The sequence below is a fragment of the Asterias rubens genome, chromosome 8, assembly GCF_902459465.1.
Source record: "Asterias rubens chromosome 8, eAstRub1.3, whole genome shotgun sequence".
Lineage (NCBI taxonomy): Eukaryota > Metazoa > Echinodermata > Asteroidea > Forcipulatida > Asteriidae > Asterias > Asterias rubens.
Genome location: NC_047069.1, coordinates 20,880,138 through 20,906,045, shown reverse-complemented (window position 1 = coordinate 20,906,045; position 25,908 = coordinate 20,880,138). Strand labels below are relative to the sequence as shown.

Sequence of the window (25,908 nt, the reverse complement as noted above, 5' to 3'; positions counted from 1 at the left end):
ATTCGTAATACATAATTATTTATTAAGTTTTGTTATTTTCTTTGCATAAGTTCTTCACCAAAATAAAATAATGTTGGGTTCTTCAACCCCAAATTATTTGAAAATGTAATATTCAGTCAGTTTCATGTGATGTTTAGTAGCCTACTTGATCAAATAAATTAAGCCATACATTATTTGTTATATAGGGGATAATAAAAACAGATTGCTGGCAGATTTTCTTTCTGGATTGTAGTATTATTGATTTGGTTATGTCAGATGATTGGTATTTTTCATCAAAGGGTCTTTGTGTTGGATGCTTAGTTTCATGAAGTGGATTATTGGCTGTATTGATTTTTGTTGTGTTTAGGATGAGGGTGGGGATGATTCTATGGAATGCATAATACTGGGCAATGAGACAAACAATTTATTTACAAGGTATTTTGTCTCACCACAATTTTTTGAAGCTGGGGACATTTCTGGACCCAAATTTTACAAGTTTGGCGAAAACACGCTGACCTAAAGTGAGGGCCTCTGAATGTTTGTTACTTGGTATTTATTTTATTAATTTCTTTTAGTTTTACCGTGCAATCTTGAACATTTTAAATGGTTATATTTTATGATTTTTATGAATGTAGGATTTATAAGCAAAATATTTCCTTCTGATTTATTGTTTTGTGTAATGGCCTACTAGGCCTGAAATACATACTAGCTTTTGCATTGGTAGAATTTTGCAAAACGTACACTTGTGAAGTTTTTTGGAAGCCATTCCTTTCCAGTTGATTTAGCATTCTTTCTTGTTTTTGGAAAAAGTTCACATGTCTTTTCTGTGGTGAGTTTCAGTAATTTTGTTGTTTGTTGTTTAACACCATGTTTACCTTGTGTTTGCACACACTGTTATTTAAGACTTGCAGTGTTTTGTTCACTTCAAAACACTGTTCAAATTTAGGTAGGCCACTTTGTTTTGTTTAGTTTTGCAATATTACAATGTTGCTTTTCTGTGTTTCTATTTCGCAAAACTTGAACTGCGAGTAATTAGTGAAGGAGTTTTCACTTCTTCTCATTCATTCATGCAGTAAATTCCATTTTGATTTGTCCAATACATGAAGTAGATTGACCCAATCTCAAGAGACATAACATTACACAGTTGTACGTAATTCAACTTACACGTGAGGATTTTCCTTCAGGAAGCAGCTAGCTAGTCATCAGTTCTTATGTACTGGGGATGTCTAGACTAGCATAAATGGCATAGTATTGTTCTAGGGATGATTATGGGTTTACGACCATACCAACCATAAATCAATGATACAGAGTTTACATCGTTAACCAATGGAATAAATCAATGATACAGTTACATCGTTAACCAGTGGAATGGAGCGGAAAATGGTCAAAAACTGGATTTGGAATCGTTCAAGAAATCAACAGAAAATGCTGACATCGAAGACACACAAAGTGGATTGGTTTAGTGAGTAGTGATTGTTTGCTATCATATTTGACTACTTTTCAACTAAGTCTGCCATTTTGTGAGCCTGCTTCTAGTTCTATTGTGTAATAATTATGACCATTTAAATGTGCAAGCATTGCCTAAAATGCATACTCTTCAGGGTAACGCTGATGGAGAGTGCAAGCCTTTTACCCTTCTGTAAAGCATAACAATTATCAGTTAAACCTCCAGCTATTCATTAAATTAACAACAAGTTAATTAAAATCCCTATTAAATCATTGCAGGACCAAACTGCTAAGGATTCAATCTGACTCTAGCCCTTAGCAAGCTCGATGGTCTAGTGGTAAGACGACTGCTCTAGCATTGCAAAGATTGTGGGTTCGAATCTAACCAAGTTGCTGAATAGCCTGTATATTATATTTTCACAGAATTTGAGAAGGTACTGAATATATACAGTGCTTATAATTACACATCGATGTAAGAGTCTAAGATGAATACAAATGATTGAAGTCAAGACTATTTGAGGCACAACTAGTCGAGTAGTAAATTTCACTGGTCCCCCAGGCTTAAATAGCCACAATTGAAGCTACCAATTCCAATCTATAGTCTAGGGATTGAAGGGTCCATTATCTCAAACATTTTTTCTTTATACTCATTATTGCTTCCATCCTTTCCAATGATAGAATAATTATCAAATGAATGAATTCTCCTTTGTCATGGATTGGAGGCAATTACCTTCTTCAATTCTCAATAGACAATAAACGTGTCCTTTATATGCCCAATTTGGTTGCATAATTTTGCATAATTTAGGTCAATTCAAAAGCCTGTAAATTGTAACCTTGAGGACTTAATTAATTGTCATGGTAAACTCTAGTTGTTGCCACAACTTGACACAAACACAACTAGACACAAACACATGATTATCCCTTGCCCAGCAGCATGATTGCGCAAATAATTTGGTTATGCATTTGATGGGAGACCATTCCTTGTCAAACATTTATTGGGATGTTTTGATGACTCATCATCTACTAGTTTAGGACTTTGTAAATATGGACAATCACTAACAGTGCTCAGTAAACATCGGATACCTAATTTACATATTGATCAGACTATTGTTGCATATTTTACCCGCACTAAATACTTTTTTTATTTTTTTCTAGCAACCAGTAGAAGTCTGTCTTTTTGAGCTAACTTGACTGAAATCAACAGCCCTGTGAATACTTATTGCACAAATGTTTACACTCGTGGGAATGACTTATGCTGTTCAGTTAATAAATGTGCAGTTCATAATCATTTAAGGTGTTGAACAGTCATTGGTCTCAACAATTTGGTCAGTTCTTACACGAGACACCATTGATTGTACAATCGGCTCGTCAGTTAAGATGATTACATGTAGGTAAACACCATTGACTGTAAGATGCTAGCAGAGTAAAAATGCCTGTGATTTTTTTCACAGGACTCGGGAAAGTACTGAGTATACAGTGCTACACACATCGGTGTATATGGGTAAAAAAAAAAAAAAAATTAATATTCTTTATCCCCGATGCAAATTTAACATCTATTAAATCGTTTGCAGTACCCGCTGCTAAAACATAGGATTCGAACTGCCTCTAGCTACCGGGCAATCTCGGTGGTCTAGTTGGTATGACACTGCTCTAGAATTGCAAAGGTCGTGGGTTTGAATCCCACCCGAGTAAAAATGCCTGTGATTTTTTTCACAGGACTCGGGAAAGTACTGAGTATACAGTGCTACACACATTGGTGTATATGGGTAAAATAAAAAAAATAAAAAAATTAATATTCTTTATCCACGATGCAAATTTAACATCTATTAAATCGTTTGCAGTACCCGCTGCTAAAACATAGGATTCGAACTGCCTCTAGCTACCGGGCAATCTCGGTGGTCTAGTTGGTATGACACTGCTCTAGAATTGCAAAGGTCGTGGGTTCGAATCCCACCCGAGTAAAAATGCCTGTGATTTTTTTTCACAGGACTCGGGAAAGTACTGAGTATACAGTGCTACACACATCGGTGTATATGGGTAAAAAAAAAAAAAAAAAAAAAAAAATTAATATTCTTTATCCCCGATGCAAATTTAACACCTATTAAAAGAGCTTTCCTTGTTCTGGTATCATCTCGACTAAATGTAGTGTGTCTAGAACAAAGTTCATTTACTTTCTGGAATGGGAAACCATCAGTTGTATCAAACCATCGCTAAAGGCCCCCCCCCCCCAGTCCAAATATGTTTTTTCTTTATGTAATAGATTCCATTAAAATTGAGGGAAGATGAGACCCAAAATGGGATCTGTGTAACTTTTTATCCCATGTCATTGTCAGTGTGCCGTGTCATAAGTTATTCAAAAGTGACATTTGTCAAACTCGGGAGTATCTAATTGTAACTTTTGACCCCATGTCAGCGTGCCGTGTCATAAGTTATTGACACGTGACATTTTCCAAACTTGCAATAACATGTTTAGGTTTGTCCCCACTTGGTTAACCCTAATAGGAAGTGAGGGTAATCGGAACAGGTGTGTGTCACTCCTGGAAATCATTTAATGTACATTGTTAAGCAATCACCTGGGTGTAACTATCAAAGATGAATGATACACAAACATGATTTGGCTCCTGTGTGTAATACTATCATGTTTGAATTGGTCTGAGTTCCCATCTACCCAACCCTCTAGTAAGTCAAGAACTGAAGGTTCCATGAGGCTAGGAAGTATGCACCGAGTAACAACCGTGTAAATAAAATCTCTTTCAAAATGGTTGGTTCTTACATGTAGATAAACAGGAGTGCATTTTGGTAACCCCGACCAAAGCCCAACGACTCAACAGCATCTGAACAGTATCGTCACCGCGCTCAGCCGAACACCCGAAAATGCTCAACCGATGACCAATGTTTCTGGTTGGGGTCGCCAAAACGCACCTCTGGGGTTAAGATACTCTTCCAACCATCTGCTGTGGAGGAAGGTCAAATCAGATTGATGATTCGGTCTGAAAGTTTCTTTGTTTGCTGGTTCTTTTCCGGTCAGCCGTCCCAGAGTTAGCGCTAACTTCCTCTAGGGATTCAATGACTGACTTGTCATAATGTACAGTAGCTACTGAACACTGTATTCATGTTGCTGGATGTGAACTTAAGATTTTATCTAGTTGAAAGACGACTCTCTGAAATGAAAGTAGCTACTGAACACTGTATTCATGTTGCTGGATGTGAACTTAAGATTTTATCTAGTTGAAAGACGACTCTCTGAAATGAAAGTAGCTACTGAACACTGTATTCATGTTGCTGGATGTGAACTTAAGATTTTATCTAGTTGAAAGACGACTCTCTGAAATGAAAGTAGCTACTGAACACTGTATTCATGTTGCTGGATGTGAACTTAAGATTTTATCTAGTTGAAAGACGACTCTCTGAAATGAAAGTAGCTACTGAACACTGTATTCATGTTGCTGGATGTGAACTTAAGATTTTATCTAGTTGAAAGACGACTCTCTGAAATGAAAGTAGCTACTGAACACTGTATTCATGTTGCTGGATGTGAACTTAAGATTTTATCTAGTTGAAAGACGACTCTCTGAAATGAAAGTAGCTACTGAACACTGTATTCATGTTGCTGGATGTGAACTTAAGATTTTATCTAGTTGAAAGACGACTCTCTGAAATGAAAGTAGCTACTGAACACTGTATTCATGTTGCTGGATGTGAACTTAAGATTTTATCTAGTTGAAAGACGACTCTCTGAAATGAAAGTAGCTACTGAACACTGTATTCATGTTGCTGGATGTGAACTTAAGATTTTATCTAGTTGAAAGACGACTCTCTGAAATGAAAGTAGCTACTGAACACTGTATTCATGTTGCTGGATGTGAACTTAAGATTTTATCTAGTTGAAAGACGACTCTCTGAAATGAAAGTAGCTACTGAACACTGTATTCATGTTGCTGGATGTGAACTTAAGATTTTATCTAGTTGAAAGACGACTCTCTGAAATGAAAGTAGCTACTGAACACTGTATTCATGTTGCTGGATGTGAACTTAAGATTTTATCTAGTTGAAAGACGACTCTCTGAAATGAAAGTAGCTACTGAACACTGTATTCATGTTGCTGGATGTGAACTTAAGATTTTATCTAGTTGAAAGACGACTCTCTGAAATGAAAGTAGCTACTGAACACTGTATTCATGTTGCTGGATGTGAACTTAAGATTTTATCTAGTTGAAAGACGACTCTCTGAAATGAAAGTAGCTACTGAACACTGTATTCATGTTGCTGGATGTGAACTTAAGATTTTATCTAGTTGAAAGACGACTCTCTAAAAATGAAAGTATTTGAGTTTGATGGAAAAACTGTTTTTATGTTGTCTTATCATGTCCTGGGTTGTTGACCCAGACAAAGAAAACACTTGCCTGAAAGTGAAAAAGTGAAATTCTTTCTCAATGTTTTTTTTTTTTTTGTATTGGCAGGATTAAAAGGTTCAGCAGTAAAGGATGATACGTACATACGGGTCCATTCCACTAATGTTCAACAGGATCCTGTGATCAACAAGAAAAAGCCACTACCGCCAGCGCCACAAGTGAATCACAGTACGCCAACCCAACCAGCTGTCAACCGAGACAAAGACATCGTCGTCGCCAAGAAAGCACAACAAGTAGAAAGCATCCCATTGGTCAGTTCATCTCAGGAGGTCCAGGAAGATGACACTTGTAAAGTAGAGGTACGAGAGAAGTCTAACTCATTCTTAGACGAGGCAACGGATGAGATTGAACCGGAATGGACTATTCTCGATGCGGATGAATTTACCCCAGAGTACCCAGAGTTGGTGAGACTGCGAGACCACGATCAAGACGATAACGATTGGCCGAGACCAAACGCTTCAGGCTCTTGGGAATTGTTATATAACATGGCTGCTGCTGAAGTGACCCAGCCAGAGGTTGCAGGAGATGTGACAGTTGATGGCCAAGGTCCCCAGGAGATTGACCCACAGGATGGATTAAGAGACAGTGAAGAAGATGAACTAGATGCAGGTAATTTACATTATTTACAAGTTGTTGAGACACTGCTCTAGAGTTGCAAAGGTCATGGGTTCCAATCCCAGCCAAGCAATATGCCTGTGACTTTTTTTCACAGAACTCGGGGAAAGTACTGAGTATACAGTGCAAACACACATCCGTCTATGGTAAAACCAAAATGAATATATTCTTTATCCCGATGCAAATTTAACAAAGATGTACTCAGGAGTACAAAACCTGACCCAGGACTGGTTCTGGTTTTGGTTGCCCACAATCAGGAAAATGACGCTTTGCAGTAATTGGTAACAATTATATTGGGAATTTGGTTTTGCACCAGTGATATCAACCAAACTGTAAAAACTGGCGTGAGAATAAGAAGAACTTAAATTGTAGAGATGAGTTTTCCAAAATGTGTTTTACATGCGCTAAATATAGAATAAAGCGGTACCCGCTGCCAAAACATAGGATTCGAACTACCTCAATAGCTACCGGGCAACCTCGGTAGTCTAGTTGGTAAGACACTGCTCTAGAATTGCAAGGGTCGTGGGTTCGAATCCCATCCGAGTAACATGTCTGTGATATTTTTTCACAGGACTCGGGAAAGTACTGAGTATACAGTGCTAACACACATCGGTGTATGGGTAAAAAACCAAAATTAATAATATTTTAAGAGTTATAGATTCATGGACATTGTGAGGCTGATCATACATGTACCTAGAATGCGGTTAGCTTTGCAGACTATTTTGTTGATGTGTCACTTCCAGCTCAAACTTTTGGTCATCAAAAAATACCCAAATCCTTAGTGCTATCAACACAAAGTAAACTATGGTTACCAAGAATGTAATAAAAATGGGCAACATTGTTTGTGGGCAGAACAAACTTTACGTCCCATCCGAAGGACGAAGCAATGGTTAAGTGTCTTGCTTTAAAGGACACAAGTGTCATGGCTGGGGATTTGAACCCACACTCTGCTGATCAGAAACACCAGAGTTTGAATTCGGTGCTCTTAACCGCTCGGCCACGACACTTCCATTAGGAACTTGCATTCAGCTTTTCTCCACGAAAAGGTTAATAATTGGTATCAGCTTTTAAAATATTTGTTTAACAAAAGAAGGTCTTCATGGAATTAAAGGCAGTGGACACTATTGGTAATTACTCAAAATAATTATTAGCATAAAACCTTTCTTGGTGACGAGTAATTGGGAGAGGTTGATGGTATAAAACATTGTGAGAAACGGCTCCCTCTGAAGTGCAATAGTTTTCGAGAAAGAAGTAATTTTCCACGAATTTGATTTCGAGACCTCAGGTTTAGAACTTGAGGTCTCGAAATCAACCATCTAAATGCACACAACTTCGTGTGACAAGGGTGTTATTTTTTTTTCGCTATTATCTCGCAAATTCGATGACCAATTGAGCTCAAATTTTCACAGGTTAGTTATTTTATGCATAAAATGTTGAGATACACCAACTGTGAAGGCTGGTCTTAGACAATTACCAATAGTGTCCACTGCCTTTAAACGTTTCTGTATAATAAGAAATGCTTTTGAGCACTGAAATGAGACTGAGTGAAGTTTGGTAAAATTGCACACATTGTACATAAAAGCTAGCCTTGAAACCAGCGTGCAGCTACCTAGGCATGAGTGTGATGCAATGGCTTACCAACTGGACTCCATCAGAAAACTACAATGTCAATATTCAGAATTAGAACCTACCTGTACAATGTACCTTTGACATTACGCCTCTCTTAATATTTAAGCATAAGTACGCCCTAAACCAAAATGAGGCCATAGGCGCATCTACTGCAAGTGGTGGCGGACATGCGCCTATGGCCTCAATTTTATATGACGTCATGCTTTTGTGACCGGCTTAAATAAGTGATCCTGTGGGACACAATCTTCGCTGTTCCAGACTTTTATTTATATCTGAATTGAAGACGGAGAAAATAATGTGATGTTAAGTCTCCGACGTCAAAGGAAAGAGTCTAATTAAATAAACATAATTTAAATAGAACATTAAGAATAAAACTTACAAGTCACAAATACTATTTACAATTAATTAGGAAATCCTTAAAAGACGCGAGAGTGTTGCTGTTTTCCAGCCTAGAAATTAAGTATTTTAGAAATAAACAAATCAATGAAATAATCTGTGAACTTGGATAAAGACCATCTATAATAAACGATTTGCCAAAAATTGGACATGGATGGCAAACAGAAAAGCATAAATAAAGGCAAACTAAATGATCTAATTAAAGTTCCCGCCAAAAGTTTAATGGTGTCCGCCATCTTGGATTTGAACCAAAATAAGAAGATAACTCCGCAAAGTCAGCAATATTTTCAACATTAAATAAGAAAACAAGTACGACATTACTTCCGAACTCTAGTAATGCAAAACTATTAACAAAATCTAAGAGAGGAGACTTGAGGAAATTCAAATCAAAAAGAAATTCATCTACTATGGGAGTTTTCTTTCCCGACTCAAAACTAAGTAAATTAACTCTAGAAAATTGTTCTCTTGTCAAAAAGAAACATGTCATAAAATAAGCTAAACTCTACGAATAATTTATACAAGAGGAATTTATATGAAATCTAGGGGAGAATGGATGGAAAATAGAATGGTAATTACCTGAATTGAAGACGGAGAAAATAATGTGATGTTAAGTCTCCGACGTCAAAGGAAAGAGTGGCCCTCTGACGTCTTGCGGCCGATGAGGGCGCGCTAACCGGTGTATTTAAAAAGGTGAGTATGAATAAATGCAAAGTACCCAGATGTGAATTATTCTACTTGTCACACTTTTAAAAAAAAAAGGCGATGCAATGCCCTTTGGTAATTGAAATTCTACGTCTGTGCTTAAATAAAAACTCAAAGCGCTCAAGACTGATCTTAAAAAGTGCTACTTTTAATAATGGATCATCAATCTTTAAATAATGCTAAGCAATCTGTTATGTCATCACAAATCATCATGCCAACAAAATAACAACACCTGTCTCTCTCTCTGTCTTGTTTGTTTTGGTGGGTGTGTACACAAATAAAACAAAGTTTCAGATCAGATGTAGAGTTTACGTTGGACTTTTACCTACATGTACATGATATTGCTTCTTTATAGAGGGTTAAAACGCATCTTTTGTGGGACTCAAAATCAGGGAGAATGTTGAACTAAGTCAATGTTTTTCATTTGTGTTTTATGGCTCTGCTTTGCAACCAAATTAATTTAACGTGTGTAAAATGAAATGTTCTTTATTTATATGGCACTTTGGTTTATTATTGTGGTTTGTTTTGTTTTTTGTTTTTTTTTTTGGGGGGGGTTTGGGTTTTTTTTTTTTTTTTTTTGGGGGGGGGGTTCATTATGTACATTGTACTTTAACAATCTTCAAGAGGGAGGGGGGCAGCAAAACAAACAGGACAAACAGTTTCAATTAAAAATCAGGCTTCTAAAAAGCTATTGGGCCTACTGTATACGTTTTTCCCATCCCCAAAGACTTACCTTCTAAAAAAAATCAAAGTAATAACATACTCTCATCTAGGACTGGATTAAGAAAAACGCTGATTCCAGTCCTCTGTTGTGGACTCGTACTAGAGACCACATAACATAACTTTCTTATGTGAGGGCCTTAACAATGCACTACTCATCCATTGAGTAAGCAGTGCTTCTAATCTCATCTCTAGTCTACTATAATCCCAAGTAAATATGATTACATGGTTCTATAGAGACACACACAGCCTTAGCAATTGAGCCAGTTTCCTGCTCAGGTAATACCTCCATGGGTTTGGCAAAGGGTGCCATTGTGAATAGTTGTTAAAGGAGACAACACCCCCTTTTGAATGGGGTACATGTAAATGATAAATGCCATCTCAGTGTCTATATGGTAGTGACCTCACTCACTTGTGCTTCATCTGTCTTCAGACTAGGCTGGTGATGCATTGTTTGCTTTATTGTGTCCAGTGAATTACAAAAGCAGGTGGATAGCCAGTATAAGAACGTGTAGAGTGTAAGTTGTTTTTAGCAGGAAGATTTAATTTGTTTAATTACAGGTAGGCCCTACAATTTGTGTTTGTGGTGTCTGATTGTCCTGTCTAATAGTTGTCATGGTTGTATTGTATTGTAGATGAGCCTTCAACCATTTGGATGTGTTTACAATCATTATTTATGAGTGTGCATAGCCCAGTGCATACATGTAGCATACAACATACAGCACTGATGGACATATTTGGAAATTATGTTTTTGACTTAATTTTTGAAATGTTTGTTTACATATATCTTTGTTTGTTCAATCATGGATTAATATAATTAACCTGTTATCATTTCTCTGGAAATCATAGGGCATGTTCACACAAGTAGCTAACTTTTAACTGCTAACTTCACTGCTAAATATTCACAGTTAGCAGCGAAGTAAGCTACCTTTTGCGCTCACACGGTCAACATTGTTTGCTGTTGAAGCAAGTTATCAGCAAAGTTAGCTACTCGTGTGAACGTTCCCATAGTTTCTTCTAATGCAATTACTGCATATGTCACCAAAGCTTTCAATGCTTAAATACTAAGCATGGAAATCTACTTCAATATTTTCTGTCATAAAAAAACACCATGAATTTTGCTTACTTACCTGATAGCAATGAAAATTTCCTTTAAAGTGTTTATAAAAGGTCATTAACTTGCTTTCCAACATCACCATACATAACTAGTACCATAGAGTAAGGACAGAGGCTCTCTGTCCTTACTCTATGCTAGTACATTACAACCGACTCTTTTGATATAAATATCAAGATTGCTAGGAATGGCCAAATTTACAACAGATTTTACATTGTCATAAGAGGACAGCAAAACAAAGACACTTAAAGCAGAAATGAGATTGGGGACTTTATGTCTAAAAGGGATGCCTACTTCTTATTTACAAGCAGACCCTCTTTCGAGCCTGATACTTCACTGAGGCAACACAGGTGATTGCCTTTGTGCCCTTGAAATGCTTCAGTAGAAATTTACAATTTCCTCTATAGGGTGCCTTTACCAAGGAGGAAATGCCTTGGTGCCCTTGCTCTTCCAAAACATTACAACAAGTAAACGGACATCTCTCATACAAATCATGTGCGTTGAAAAACACGCTGCAGTACACACACAGAAAAGTATAGCCAAAATGCACATACCCTATTTATATGAAACCAAAGCTCCCAAAAGAAACTCGTATTGAACAAAGTAACTGATTTACATCAATCTTCATTCTGTGTACTTGCTGTACAAACTGTACTTGCTGTACAAACAAAGGTTGTTTTCAGAAATATTTTACACACGTACCAGTTGAGTTCAAAACGACGACTTTTGCACATCAGCGCTTCAAAAGCTACAACATTCACTTCTTACATGTTTCACGGTGGCTAAAACTCCACCCACATCGCTTCTCCAGTGGGCGGTCTAATGCCATTCATTAACCCTGTTCATCAATAGTAACTGCACAGTTGATTGATATGAACCCTAATGAATATTCATACGAAGTTTCAATGAAATTTACATACTTTTACTGTATGGTACCTATGCAATATTCATAAACCGGTTGGAAGGTGAAGTTGAGTGACTGCAATCTAATGACTAGAGTTGCCGTGCCGCGCGTGTATTGGCATTGCACTGCAGGAGGTCACGCCATCCACCACACACACATAACACATACACACACGCGCGCACTGCATGGTCGCTATTGAATAATTCATTACTTTCTAAGCTGTTGTGTGCTGTAATTGGTTCATGTAAATGACAGGATGACGTAGTGTAGCTCATTAAAGTTTGTCATCGCGCCCGTGCGAACTTGTTGTATACAAAGTATACAGGCCTGCTCTTTGCACATTGCTTTTTGCAGTGAACACTGTAGGTTGACTGTATATGATTTGAAGCATTACATGTTATGTATTGTGAAGTTTTCAAATATTTATACATTATGCAATATTTTGGTTTTAACATACCGATGTTTGAGTAGCCAATTTTCTTGGACTAATATCAAGACAAGAAATGCTTAGCCAAACTGGGCTGTTTACTAGTCAAGAGTGCTAACTAACCAAGCGTGATTCTTTTCGGCCCAGTGGGCTTGTTAAAAGTTTACAACCTTCCTGTTTGAAACTATTTATATTTTACCTGAAAGTATTAAACATGGGCGTATCAAAATTCATTCAATGTGTGATTAGGAACTTACTCATAGTGCTTTCCGTGTCTGCTGGAATATCTCTATGGACTTGAACCTACATGTACTACTCCCCCCCCCCCTGCACATTCAAAGAGCAGATGTTTAAAACATGAGACCTCTGAGTAGCAAGAGGCCAGTTCAAATCCTGTTATAAATGCTAATTATTCTTGTTCCGATTTCTATTTTTCCAGGCTCTCAATTAGAAGACCAAGGCAGTGCTAAGAAGAAGAAGTTCAAGCCTTGGAAGTCACTACGCAACTTCTTTAAGAAGAAACGACTTGAAAAGGAGGAAGGAGAGACGGAGGATAGCCTTGGGGCTAAATCAAAGTCAGTAGGGGAACTTCATCAGGTTGAAACTGATGAAGAGGGTGCAGAAGGGTAAGACTTTACTTGAGTAACATTGAAAGGTTAAAAAGCTCAGCGTACTTTGGGTAATTTGGCCTTGCAACGGTGATATCTTCCCATTTACCTTTCACCTCTGTGGTGGGTAGAACGGTAGAAAGTTGGAAGAGTAATCTTGCAAGTGGTACTTTTGGTAATCCGGGTTGACTTTATAGGGGTATTTTCCCTTCTAGAGTAACATTGAAAGGTTAAAAAGCTCAGCGTACTTTGGGTAATTTGGCCTTGCAACGGTGATATCTTCCCATTTACCTTTCACCTCTGTGGTGGGTAGAACGGTAGAAAGTTAGAAGAGTAATCTTGCAGGGGGTACTTTTGGTAATCATGGTTGGCTTTAGTGGTCCAATGTATCTTTCCACAGACCGGAGCCTCACCAGCGTTAGACCTTAACGCAGGTCCGTTGGCCAAATTCCAGTAGAAATCGCGGCGGACCAGCTGAAACACCTTGCCAACTGGTCCGGCTGACCAGTCAAAAATATCGACAGCGGTACTACAGAACTATGACTATTTATTTTACTATTTTCAGGCTCGAGTAAAACGTAAGACATTCACTCAAGGTTTGGATAAAGCGTAAAAAAATCACTTGAAGTGCCGCTGAACGCCGGCAGACTTCCGACGATCACGCTGCATACACGGCGCAAAATCCCATCATGCAACGCAAAGGCTTGTAGTCTTCGTATTAGTTCACGTGTGGCAAAAGTGTAAGAAATATTGAACGCTAGAGGGCGTTTCAGAATATTCGATAGCGTGAGAATAGACGCCCTCTATTGTTGAAAGTACGCGATAGCTTACAAAACTAGCTTCAATCGCCTTGACAGAAGACCACAAAGCAAAACACATTCTGTCAGCAGCATTGTCGTCGTCAACGGAGCAGATGTCCGTGTGGGAATAAGAGTCTAGCGTGTTTACGAAAAACGTGCGAGACGGTGAGGCTTCATTCAACAAAAATGACCAAGTTAGGATATTCTTGATGAGCAAAAAGTAGTATTTAATTGTGTTTAGTAAGGTTCTTCCGTCCTGATTTTGCGTAATTTTGTTGTTAGTTGGGGCTTGTTTTTTTTTTGCCGGGCGATTGGTGGGCGATCTAGTTTATTGTTCCAATCCATGGTTTTATTGGTCACATATAATGCGCGGTTGTTTGGGTTTTTTTGCGGGTTGATTTCAAGAAAGACTTGGGTTCTAGAATGCAATCATGTGTTAAGGCGCAGTTGTTTTTGCTGCTTTTAAAAACGTTTTTTAAATGAAAAGATTGTTCACAAAACAGACGCCGGCACCGACCTTTCCATACACATAAATGAAAAAAATACCGTAAAACACATGTGTTTCTTCATGGATGTTGCATTTGCAACTATTTTGATGTCTATTTTTTGTTGGGTGTTTTTCTGGACGAAAGTGGGAAGATTTTGGGAACTTCGGTACGATGTAATGTTTATGAATACTTATTAAAACTACAATAATATGCAATGTATGTTATGCTTATACATAAAAAAATAACTTGAGCGGTCGCACGTAACCCTCCCCAATACATTAAAAGTTAATGATATTTTAACAGTCGGTTTTAAAGTGGATTTTTGTTTAGTAAAAACTTTTTCTGTTTTTTTTCATAAAAAAGTTCTTCTTACTTAGGAATACTTCGGTGTCGAGTGCTTACAATAAACCGTGGACTTAAAAAACTACCTAAATAAAGATCATATTAAATTTTCCAATTTGCTCTGACAAATAATTTGACCTGTTTTTAAATTAATTTTAATAACATTATTGTTTTTACATTTTTAAAGAAAAAATACTCTCAACTTAATGAGCCCCTTACGAACACAATAACTTGGTACACATAAATAAAGTATAACTTCCAGTGCAGTCAAGTTGACGTTGCAATTCATGTTGAATTTTGAAATAGCGACGATCGGAAATCAAGCAGTTGGTATACAACAGTATGCTATTAGTATAAAAAAATTATTAAAAAATCAAGCCAGCTGGTCCTGCTGGCCAGTTGAAAAAAAAGTTAAGGGCAACCCCTGCTCACTTGTGGATTGGCTGTTCGGTCTTTACCTGAATGCATGGTTCTATAGGATATTATGTTTTTTTATCATAATGCTCATATGATTATTTCTTCCTTTTCTGTATCCGGTCAGGTTTTCGGTCAGGAATATATTGTATGGCAGTTTATCATCCATTTGTTGTTTTTATTATTATTGATCTTGCAAAAGCCTCTGCAAAGCCACTAGTTCGAATATGGTCTAATATTCATTTTAAACAGCGGCGTAACTAGACATTTTCATTTGGTGGGGCAAGTGGGGGCAAAGATTAAATTTGGGGGGGGGGGGGGTGGGGGCCAAAGAAGTGCAAGATTATTTTTAAATATGTTAACTGATATATAGTTGATACACACCAATGCAGTTCTAAAACAGTCTACATACATAGTCAGCAGGTAACAGGATTGCGAAAACAACAAAATCTAAAGAGAACTTGTCATTTTGTATAAGATAAAACTTTTCGACTGTATAAAAGGATTAAATTACCAACTGTGATCACCAAGTACCAATTTAGAGTTGTACATGGTATTCTCAAATAGGCTCTGTGGGTGTGTAAATACCCAAAACATGATAATATTAGGCCAAGTAAAATAGAAAAATAGAAATGTTTAGCGTCCCCGCCCGCTTCCTTTTTACAGGACACCTCCTTTTTTTTATGCACATTTTTTTTTTTTTTTTTTTTTTTTAAAAAGAGTTATTTTAAATGATCTCAGCAAAAACAAAAAAAATCTGAATGTCTTGTCTGAATGCCTTGACCAAACTGTTTCATTAATGTTTTGTGTAATCAGCAGCAGAAAAAACAATGGATATTTGACATTCATGGCGGCCATCTTGAAATAAAAAATAAAAAGCCCCTCCTCCTTCCCCTTTTTGAGAAACCCAGACACTAAACATGTTTCTTTTTTTTACCCGATCTTATTGTAACAAGTGTAAGCCATCAAAAAAAGAAGAAATAAGGGGTTGAAATTGTGGGCGTTTATTAATCACATTTTAGTTATGAAATGGATATTTAAAATAGGCCTAACTCTCAATTGCACCTCTTGCTTCAAAGGAGAAGAAATGGTGTAAGCAACCTTTTTCGCTGGCCATTTTGCTGTAGTAAATTTCTCTATAGTGCATCTGACCATGGAGGTAGAAACTTCTACCTCCATGATCTGACTAAGTTATGTTAACGGAGCTATTGGTCTGCTTTCAGACCACCACGTATTTAACAGAACTTTGTCTCATCCTGCACTCTCTGTAACCGCAAAACCACAACAAACATTTACCGCCAATATGATAGCGCGCGCATTTCCATGCATTTTTCATGTTATAGTCCACATACATCTGATATGAATAAAAGTTTTCCTTTTTACGGCAGCATTTTATATTAGGCCTATAAGAATATACTTTTTTCTGATTTCATATGGGGGGCAAGAGGGGGGGGGGCAAGGGTTCTGAGCGGGGGGGTGCCGGCCCCCCCCCCCCTGCCCCCCTCTGGTTACGCCACTGTCATTAAATAACACCAACCAATGCTACCCTTGCATAGCCTGGGCCTTTGTTTTTAATGAAATTCAGTCTCGTTATTGTTCTTGCATCATCTACATACAGGAAACATGACAGAGATGATAGCTGCAATTAATGTAACTAGTTATGATCTTTTCTTTAAGCGATTTTAAAAAGACAGACACTTTTATTTGTCTTTGGCAATTGATAAACATGTCAATGTGTACAATCCAGGTTATGTAGGGTTAAGAGGTGACACCACTGTCTCCATATGAAAGAGGCATCAAGGTGGACTTTGTCCTTAACCAACATTGCTAATTAAAAAGGTTTTTTTCCTTTTTCCCAGTAGACCTACTTCAGATGTTTTTTACCTAGTGTACAGTAAGAAATGTTTGTTGTTGTCACTAGCAGTTGTCGAGTCTTTATAATCTGGAAGCAAATAATACATAGTATGTATTCACAACACAGCTTTTAGTTACATGTACCTGTACTTGAAAGATGCTAATCTCATTGTTTCCTGATGATAACAATTTGTTGGGATTATTTTGAACACTGTTTCTTCGTGTGGATATCGCAATGTGAATCTTTTTAGGGTTTGGATACTTTATTTGTCATTGAGGAATATCGAGAGAGATTTGGTTTTGTAACTGCGGAAGGATCTCCTCAAGAGTTTGTAGTGGCTCACTTTTCAATGTTTCGATTCTAGATTGTTGGTAAGTTCTGATCTTCTTTTAGGTCTAGGATAATTTTAGACTCTAATGCTGCATCCTGCCATGGATGAGCGTTTGTATTGGTTTACAGTGACACCTCATGTGAGCTGTAATGGTTCTGAATGGAAGTAGTGTTCTTATTTGATCAGTTTGCTCCATATATTGTACCCTCTATAGGAGAGAAGTATTATATTGGGGTTGAGGCATTGCATGGTGAGGCATCACTTTATTCGGTTTGCAGTAGCACCATGCATGTGTGTATCTACTTGCAAAGTAGAGTTTGTTCTTTTGAGAACTTGTCTTTCTTTATATTCTACTACCGTCGAGTAGGTTATAAGAAGTATGGAGACTTCTCAATCTAAAAAGAACCGTCCTGCATATTAACTACATGTACTACCTGGGCGAAAAGTAGAAAATTGGCCGGGACTACTACTAATAGCTTTGGTGGATTGATGGAACTTCTTGTCATAAACTTCACTCCCTTCACTCTGGTGGAGTGAGTTCTTAATTGGTCTCAACATTTCGACTAGCCTTCGACGGGAGACTGAAGAACATAAAAACATAATCTACCTAGCAAGTAAACATGGTGTCACCGCAAACCATATTTATAAGAGCATTTTAGTTCTTACAGAATGGTGTGTTCAATCTCCATCAACTTTCTCCATTATCAACTTTCTTTTTGCCAGCCTGACATTATGTTTTTGAGTTTGCGTAGGATGTGCACCTGTTTTCTGCTAACAATGGAAAGTTCACACCTCAGTTTGTTTGCATACATGTACATGTATGGATCTTCTTTTATTGTATATTTAAAAACAACCTTGATATTTTCTCGAGCAGGAGGCTGGTTCATAAATGCACATTGCACACACAGATTTAAGAATTGTACATGTAGATCTACATATAGTTTTTTTCCAGGCTGCATTGTTTGGAAAGGTGAAGATGTGATGGAAATATGAAGACACAGTTGGTTTGTAGACACTCGGTGCTTAGAGATTATTCATGTAACGATATGAACTGGTAACATGTTACCTGTGCATTGAGTATGGCATCGTAGGGCGTGAGTTACTGAGTAATGGCATTGAGTATGTGTATTAACTTCCTTCAAACCATCTTGCTGATAAATCAGAGCTGTCACTGTCAGTCATTTGGGGGTCAATAAACTCTGCGCAGACAAAAAATGTGGATAATATAAATTCCAAAATGGCATCATGTGCAAGAGGTCTGTCAAAAAGTGTTAGAATTATGAAATCATCTAATATATTATTATATTTTATGGTTTTTCTGTTTGTAGTAATCTGACCACATCACCAGGTCTCGTACCCCTATCTAAGGTCATCAGTGTGTCTGAAGATAGTGTCTTCAGTCCAGATAAACCAGCTCCAACCAAGGAAGAAGTACGCACCTCAGCTGAAATGAATATCTCACATGCATTCACTGTAAGTTTGCTTCCCCCCCCCCACCCCCACTGCATGGACGAAATAGGTTGGATAGATTGGCAAAAGCGTTTCCTTTTCCTCAAAAAGAATTTTGGCAACTGTAACAATGGGCTGATGCAGTCTACCGGCAGGTCACTCGATACAATAAGCTTCCTTTGTGATACAGCGATTTCCACCGTTAATCCAAAACTCCCATTACAAAAAAATCAACTATTAAACAGCATGGTTTTCCTGCACGGTGATCGGCTGACGATGACATCATCGACTAATATGGCAGCATGGTGTTTTTCGTTGGTATGGTGCCCCGACCTCAAAGGCAGCGTTAGTCAATAACAAAAGAGCCTGTCTATACCATGGGATGAATGAGCTGATCCTAATTCAGCTCATAGTTTAGACAGGCACTTTTACCATACCAACGAAAAAGGCTTGCTGCCATATTCGTGAATGATGTCATCGTCAGCCAATCACACGTGCAGGAAAACCAGTTGATTTTTTCGTAATGGGAGTTTTGGATTAACGGTGGAAATCGCTGTATCCTGGCTGGACTAGGTACGATCTGGTCTCACTTTAAACATTTCCAGGTAGAATATGAAACAATCTATCCATATATTAATTGGGGACTGTTGCCGACATTCATAACGGGAAAATTTGCCGTGTTTTTGTGAGGGGTTTTCATTGTTTTTGAAGCCTTTTTTTACGTACAAATTTCTCTTTTTAAAATTTGAGTTGCACCGATTTTTTTTATACATAACGACAGATATGCTCTTCGTTTCAATTTACTGGTACATTATTGTGGGCTGAAAATGACCGAGTTCCAGAAGCCCTTTTGACTAACTAATATTCACACAGAGGTCACGCATGAAAACTGATGCATACTCTGCAGATAAATCACAAAGGAAATTAGTGACCTGCGGGTAGACTGGATGGTGTTTTCATTTGTTGATTGGTTTAAGATTCCTTTGCCAACTTTGACAAAAACCAAAAGAGGTGTTGTTTTGGGGCGGGGTAATAGGAAACTTTTAGGGAGGCTTACATCAAATTTCTTTACTTCAGGTTCCTTTGTTTCCCTAATAAGCCACGAAGATTTCTCAGCACTGAGAATAAAATGATCTAAATTGTGCATTGAGAAAGTGTTAAATGACGTATGTCAAGCTAAGTTTCCTTCAACCACCTATTAACACAGAGCGAGCTGAATGACAAACTTAAACGACGGTCAGGTGGTCCAGAGGATGTTCCACCAAAGGCTGTCAAACGGGGCTCTACTCAAAAGACACCAGAACCCAAACCACCAGAGCCTAAACCTGCCTCTAGGGACAGCAAAAAGAGACAGAGTGGCGGAATCAGCAAAGATGAGGTTGGTTCATTCCTAATATATTTACTTTATGGAAAGGGTTTGCAGTAACACCATATAATGACTACCATTAAATGAGTTGGGGTAGTTCTGCAAAGAACCGTTGGTTTTATCTCGGCGTTTCGATCAGTATGCACTGATCGTTTTTGTTTTTTTCTGGGTTTTTTTCTCCAGAGGACGATCAGAGCATACTGATCGAAATGTTGAGTTGAAACCATTGGTTCTTTGCAGAAGCACCCCAACTCATTTACATGGTGTTACCACAATCCCTTTCCATATCGTATTTCCACCATGCAAAGTTTAAAGGAACACGTTGCCTTGGATTGGTCGAGTTGGTCTTTGAAAAGTGTTTGTAACCGTTTGTTATAAAATGCATGGGGTGTAGAAAGATGATGTAAAAGTAGAATTAATGATCCACACAAACATGCCTCGAAATTGCTCGGTTTTCCTTTTAACCTCGTCGATGGGTGGATCGTGTTAGTTCGCACAGTAAAAGGAAAACCATGCAATTTCGAGTACAATTTTTGTGGATCATTGTATTCTACTTTTAAACCATCTTTCCAACCATTTTTATATGCATTTTTTTTTTTTTAAAGGTTACGAACGCTTTTTATAGACCAACTCGTCCGATCCAAGGCAACGTGTTCCTTTAAAATCCTACTTAATATTTACCTTATTGTACCACAAACGCATTACATATATCCTTGGCTATTCATAAAAAAAGGATATTTGTGTGAATTTGCAGCAAAAGTTTACAACTTTTCAACCATATCTTGGCACTACTTATGTACTGCTCAGTTTTGACCTGACATTTCCCCTGCTCTAGAGGGGTGGAGAATTCAGTGGGTTGCACACAGTAACCTGGGGCTTGCCCTGACATTTCCCCTGCTCTAGAGGGGTGGAGAATTCAGTGGGTTGCACACAGTAACCTGGGACTTGCCCTGACATTTCCCCTGCTCTAGAGGGGTGGAGAATTCAGTGGGTTGCACACAGTAACCTGGGACTTTCCCTGACATTTCCCCTGCTCTAGAGGGGCGGAGAATTCAGTGGGTTGCACACAGTAACCTGGGGCTTGCCCTGACATTTCCCCTGCTCTAGAGGGGCGGAGAATTCGGTGGGTAGCACACAGTAACCTGGGGCTTGCCCTGACATTTCCCCTGCTCTAGAGGGGCGGAGAATTCAGTGGGTAGCACACGCAGTAACCTGGGGCTTGCCCTGACATTTCCCCTGCTGTAGAGGGGCGGAGAATTCAGTGGGTTGCACACAGTAACCTGGGGCTTGCCCTGACATTTCCCCTGCTCTAGAGGGGTGGAGAATTCAGTGGGTAGCACACAGTAAACTGGGGCTTGCCCTGACATTTCCCCTGCTCTAGAGGGGCGGAGAATTCAGTGGGTTGCACACAGTAACCTGGGGCTTGCCCTGACATTTCCCCTGCTCTAGAGGGGCGGAGAATTCGGTGGGTAGCACACAGTAACCTGGGGCTTGCCCTGACATTTCCCCTGCTCTAGAGGGGCAGAGAATTCAGTGGGTAGCACACAGTAACCTGGGTCTTGCCCTGACATTTCCCCTGCTCTAGAGGGGCGGAGAATTCGGTGGGTAGCACACAGTAACCTGGGTCTTGCCCTGACATTTCCCCTGCTCTAGAGGGGTGGAGAATTCAGTGGGTTGCACACAGTAACCTGGGGCTAAACCATGCCATGACACTAGACCTTTCTACTTGCTTCATGGACGTCAATTTGTGCTTTATGTTTCCATCATCATGTATTTCTTGCCAGCCTTGTGTGAACCAATATCTGGGGAAGCATTTTTGTTATTTTATCCATTGTGCAAATGTTGAGAGGTGCTTTTGTTTGTTGATTCAAAAAGGAAACAGCAAACCACCTTATTTTCCATAGTAATAAAGTTTTTGACCTCTCATGAATAGTGCACCTTTAAGTCGATGAGTGAGTAATGAGTCTACTTTAAGAATGGAAGTCACATGTATCCACCTGTTAATTAACAATAATGACTTTGAACTCTAAGGTCATACCTATACTTAGACTACAGCCGGGGAAAATATTGTGAATGGGAAACGAGCTTGGCCGCCAGTAAGACTTAAGCCCAGTTCATACTTCCTGTGAATGCGAGAGCGAAGGGAATTTGACGTGAATTAGACGTCACAACTCCTTTTCTTGCTGCAAGTGTTGGCAAAAGTTGAGCACAGTTCAACTGCTGCAAATTATTTGTTGCGAATTAGTGATCCACAATTCGTATCGCATTCACATTTGCAGGAAGTATGAATTGGGCTTAACAGTTAAACCCATATTCATTATTCAGGATCTAAAAACTGGGTTTCTTAACCTACTGTACATTAAAACTAAAAATAAAGAGATCAAAGTACTCATTGACCTCGTTACAATACTTGATGAACAGCAGGTCTGGCAGGGTGTTCAACAGACACTCAGACCTAAAGACTTTGGCTTTGGCTTTAGAATTTAATTTGTCTCCATTGTTGGAGGTATGTGCCATCTTTAACAGATGGATGGAACCTAATCCAGAGCCGAAAGATGTTGCTACAGTGGGGAGCCTTTATTTAGAAGTCAAACGGAGGTTGCTCTTTAGCATATGAAGTCGCTGCGCAAACTTAGACTCTTGTTTCTATTGTTTCGTGATCATTTTGCATCTAAGATGGTGTTGGGATAACATCAACAAATCAAGTCTATTGTAGTGCACTTCGTCTTTTGGTTCAGTTCATTTCAATACACATTTTTATGCCCAAATCGTGCACAGACTGTTTAAACATGGTTTCAAATTTTAAGTCATGCTTGCTAGTCACTGAAAAACTACAGTATAATCTTGTTCATTGGACCGCTTAGTCACTTTGCAGGTGATATTACATGCACATGTACTTTGTACCACACATCTCATTTACTGGATATTTGTGTTGCATGTTTATTTGTATTTATTTTTAGCTCTCGGCACGTTCTAGAAAACATCCCAGCAGTACAAAGAGATGGGTAAAGCAACATTTTTAAACGGTGTTCTGTGGGACATATTTAACTGTTACATCATTTCACTAACGTTGAGCAGGATTTATTGCAATTTATAAGAAGTTTTTTTGCTGTGATATTTTCTTCACCTTTTTTTGATAACATGGTGTGGGGTTTCTTTCACTCTGGTGTCACAAACGGCCTTTGCAAGGTATTGGTGGTGCAGTGCTGACATGTATTGGGTTAATAGTCAATTATTAAAGGAACATGTTGCCTTGGTCCGGTCGAGTTGGTCTTTGAAACCGTTTGTTATAAAATGCATATGAGAACATGCCTCGAAATTGCGCAGTTGTCCTTTTATCTCGTTGACTAACACGGTCGGCCTTTTATGGGAGTCACATTTTTGACTCCCATAAATGGCTGACCGTGTTAGTTCGCAAAGTACAAGGAAAATCACGCAATTTCGAGGCAAATTTGTGTGGATCATTGTATTCTACTTTTAAAACATATTTCTAACTATTGCTTTTTATAACAAACGGTTACAAATGCTTTTTATAGACCAACTCGTCCGATCCAAGGCAACGTGTTCCTTTAACAGTTGTCATTTGAGGTTGTGTTTTTTGCTTTTTTAATATAACATCCTTGCATTAACACACAGTTTTCCGGATATAAAAGGTCAATCTCTACAAAGATCGACACTGATACGACTTTGTTCATATCTGTTGACAAGTGGACAATTTAGCTTGAAATGTGGCTTCTACCAGTGTGTAGAAAGACGAAGATGTCTATACAATTTGTCTACCGTTCTAATTTTTGAAAACACAGGAACCTTTTATAAAATGATGTGCATAATAGGCTATTGCAACATTATGACTGGTGTGCAAGACACATTATGTACACTGTCGTCTTGCCAGTAGTCATGGTAGTATTCTATTAACCCCCCCCCCCCACCCCAAACCAATCCAAATCCAAACTAGCTGTTGTTACTGATTGTGTTGGACTGTTCAGTAGACTGAAGTGAATCAGACATGCAAGCATAATCAAAAGGTCCGGGTATTGGGTTAGTTTTGGACTTTGTTTTAAGTCAGAAAAGATAGGCTGAGTTGTTATACTTGACTAGGATCCTTCCCCACTGTAACCTGTTGGACCTTGATTATGGTGGTATGTCTTAAACCAAGTAAAGCATTTTTAATTAATATACATGTACTTTAGTCCAACAGAATCAAACAAAACAGATAGTTGAACTTTGCATAGGGTTGAGGCTGGTTAATGTTTCATAATGTTAATATCATTTGCGCTTCCTGGAAGCTAACATTAATTTCAAACAAACTTTTGATTTACAGAATGGAACGTTTATAAAGAAACTGCCTTAGCCTAAATCTGTTACATAAATTGTTGTATTAAGCATGTTAAGCATGGTAGGGATTTGTAGGAATCATTTGTTTTTCTTCCTTTTCACAATAATGTAACCAAACTTCAAGCTCTTTATGCTAAGCAAACTTTAACCAGGCTTAGCAAGTTTGTACGTTTAACACATTTACATGATGATTGGGTTAATTCAGACCTGGAATTACAAACATGTAGGGAAGTCTTGGATATCTGAAAGTCTATTGGAACCTTATAAAGGGTCGCCACGAGGCCAATGCATCAGAGCCCGTGGCCTCCATGTGGTTCAAGGGATGTTCAAACTTAGCATTTGTTAAGCAGCACTTTGGAATTGGGCCAACACAAGGTCAATATGAAACTTCAGCGACATGAATCGGCTGTATTTGATTGAAGTGAACAGGATTGTGTGGGTTCACTTCCTTCTGGGGTCAGCCACCCATGGTTTTGTATAACAAAACAATTTGTATAACAAACACTTGCAAAGAAATACCGTTGACGTGCTGCCAGCATGTCTTATTAATAACAATTAACAACTCACTCCGCAGTAGTGATATTAATAACAAGAAGTCCCCCTCGATCCACTAAGCGAAAGTAATAGTCCCAGCCAATTTCCTACCTTCGGACAAGATTGTTAAGAAGCAGGACAGTAGTAGATAAGCTTTCCAAATTCTAAAAATCAACTGTGTGGTAGTAGAATATATCACAAGAAAAGTTCTGAGGAGAAAATAATCTATCTAGCAAGTAGATAAACACTTGGTGTTACCGCAAAGTAGATAAACACTTGGTGTTACCGCAAAGTAGATAAACACTTGGTGTTACCGCAAAGTAGATAAACACTTGGTGATACCGCAAAGTAGATAAACACTTGGTGTTACCGCACAGTAGATAAACACTTGGTGTTACCGCAAAGTAGATAAACACTTGGTGTTACCGCAAAGTAGATAAACACTTGGTGTTACCGCAAAGTAGATAAACACTTGGTGTTACCGCAAAGTAGATAAACACTTGGTGTTACCGCAAATTAGATAAACACTTGGTGTTACCGCAAAGTAGATAAACACTTGGTGTTACCGCAAAGTAGATAAACACTTGGTGTTACCGCAAAGTAGATAAACACTTGGTGTTACCGCAAAGTAGATAAACACTTGGTGTTACCGCAAAGTAGATAAACACTTGGTGTTACCGCAAAATAGATAAACACTTGGTGTTACCGCAAACCAAAAATACACCATCTCTTGTAACCATTTTGCATCAGTAGAAATACATAAAATACATATACAAATTTTTCTATACTGCCAGTTCATCAAGACCACAGAGAAACAAGGAAACAATATCTCTTGATTCTCATCCTTCTTAATAGTGACCAGACTATTTTGTCATTCCTGCCTCACATTAGTTTCCAGATCAGGTTGGTGCATCATACAGCAGGTTCGTTGCTGAGCTAGATTGTAAAGTAAATAGCTGAAAGAGGGCAGTATACAACCAGTCATGAGTTTATAATATTTAACCAATACTGTTACATCCTCTAAGGTGGTGACATCATATTT

General features: G+C 38.3%; 1 protein-coding gene and 1 non-coding gene across 6 annotated transcripts in view; both read left to right on the top strand.

Annotated features, from left to right (window-relative positions):
• LOC117293930 (F-actin-monooxygenase MICAL3-like) overlaps positions 1–25,908 on the top strand; it is a 49,573-nt gene that overhangs the window by 7,803 nt on the left and 15,862 nt on the right. For 4 of the 5 annotated variants that reach the window (XM_033776421.1, XM_033776417.1, XM_033776418.1 and 1 more), the window contains exons 2-6: positions 5,886–6,446; positions 12,784–12,970; positions 18,511–18,655; positions 19,839–20,009; positions 22,958–23,002. In XM_033776421.1, coding sequence (XP_033632312.1) covers positions 6,323–6,446; positions 12,784–12,970; positions 18,511–18,655; positions 19,839–20,009; positions 22,958–23,002 — 672 coding nt within the window. In that variant the 5' untranslated portion in view covers positions 5,886–6,322. The remainder of the gene's footprint in view (positions 1–5,885; positions 6,447–12,783; positions 12,971–18,510; positions 18,656–19,838; positions 20,010–22,957; positions 23,003–25,908) is intronic. The other variant, XM_033776419.1, reaches the window with a different exon arrangement.
• Trnas-aga lies at positions 3,315–3,387 on the top strand. The gene has a single exon. It is a non-coding gene; the product is annotated as a tRNA-Ser (tRNA).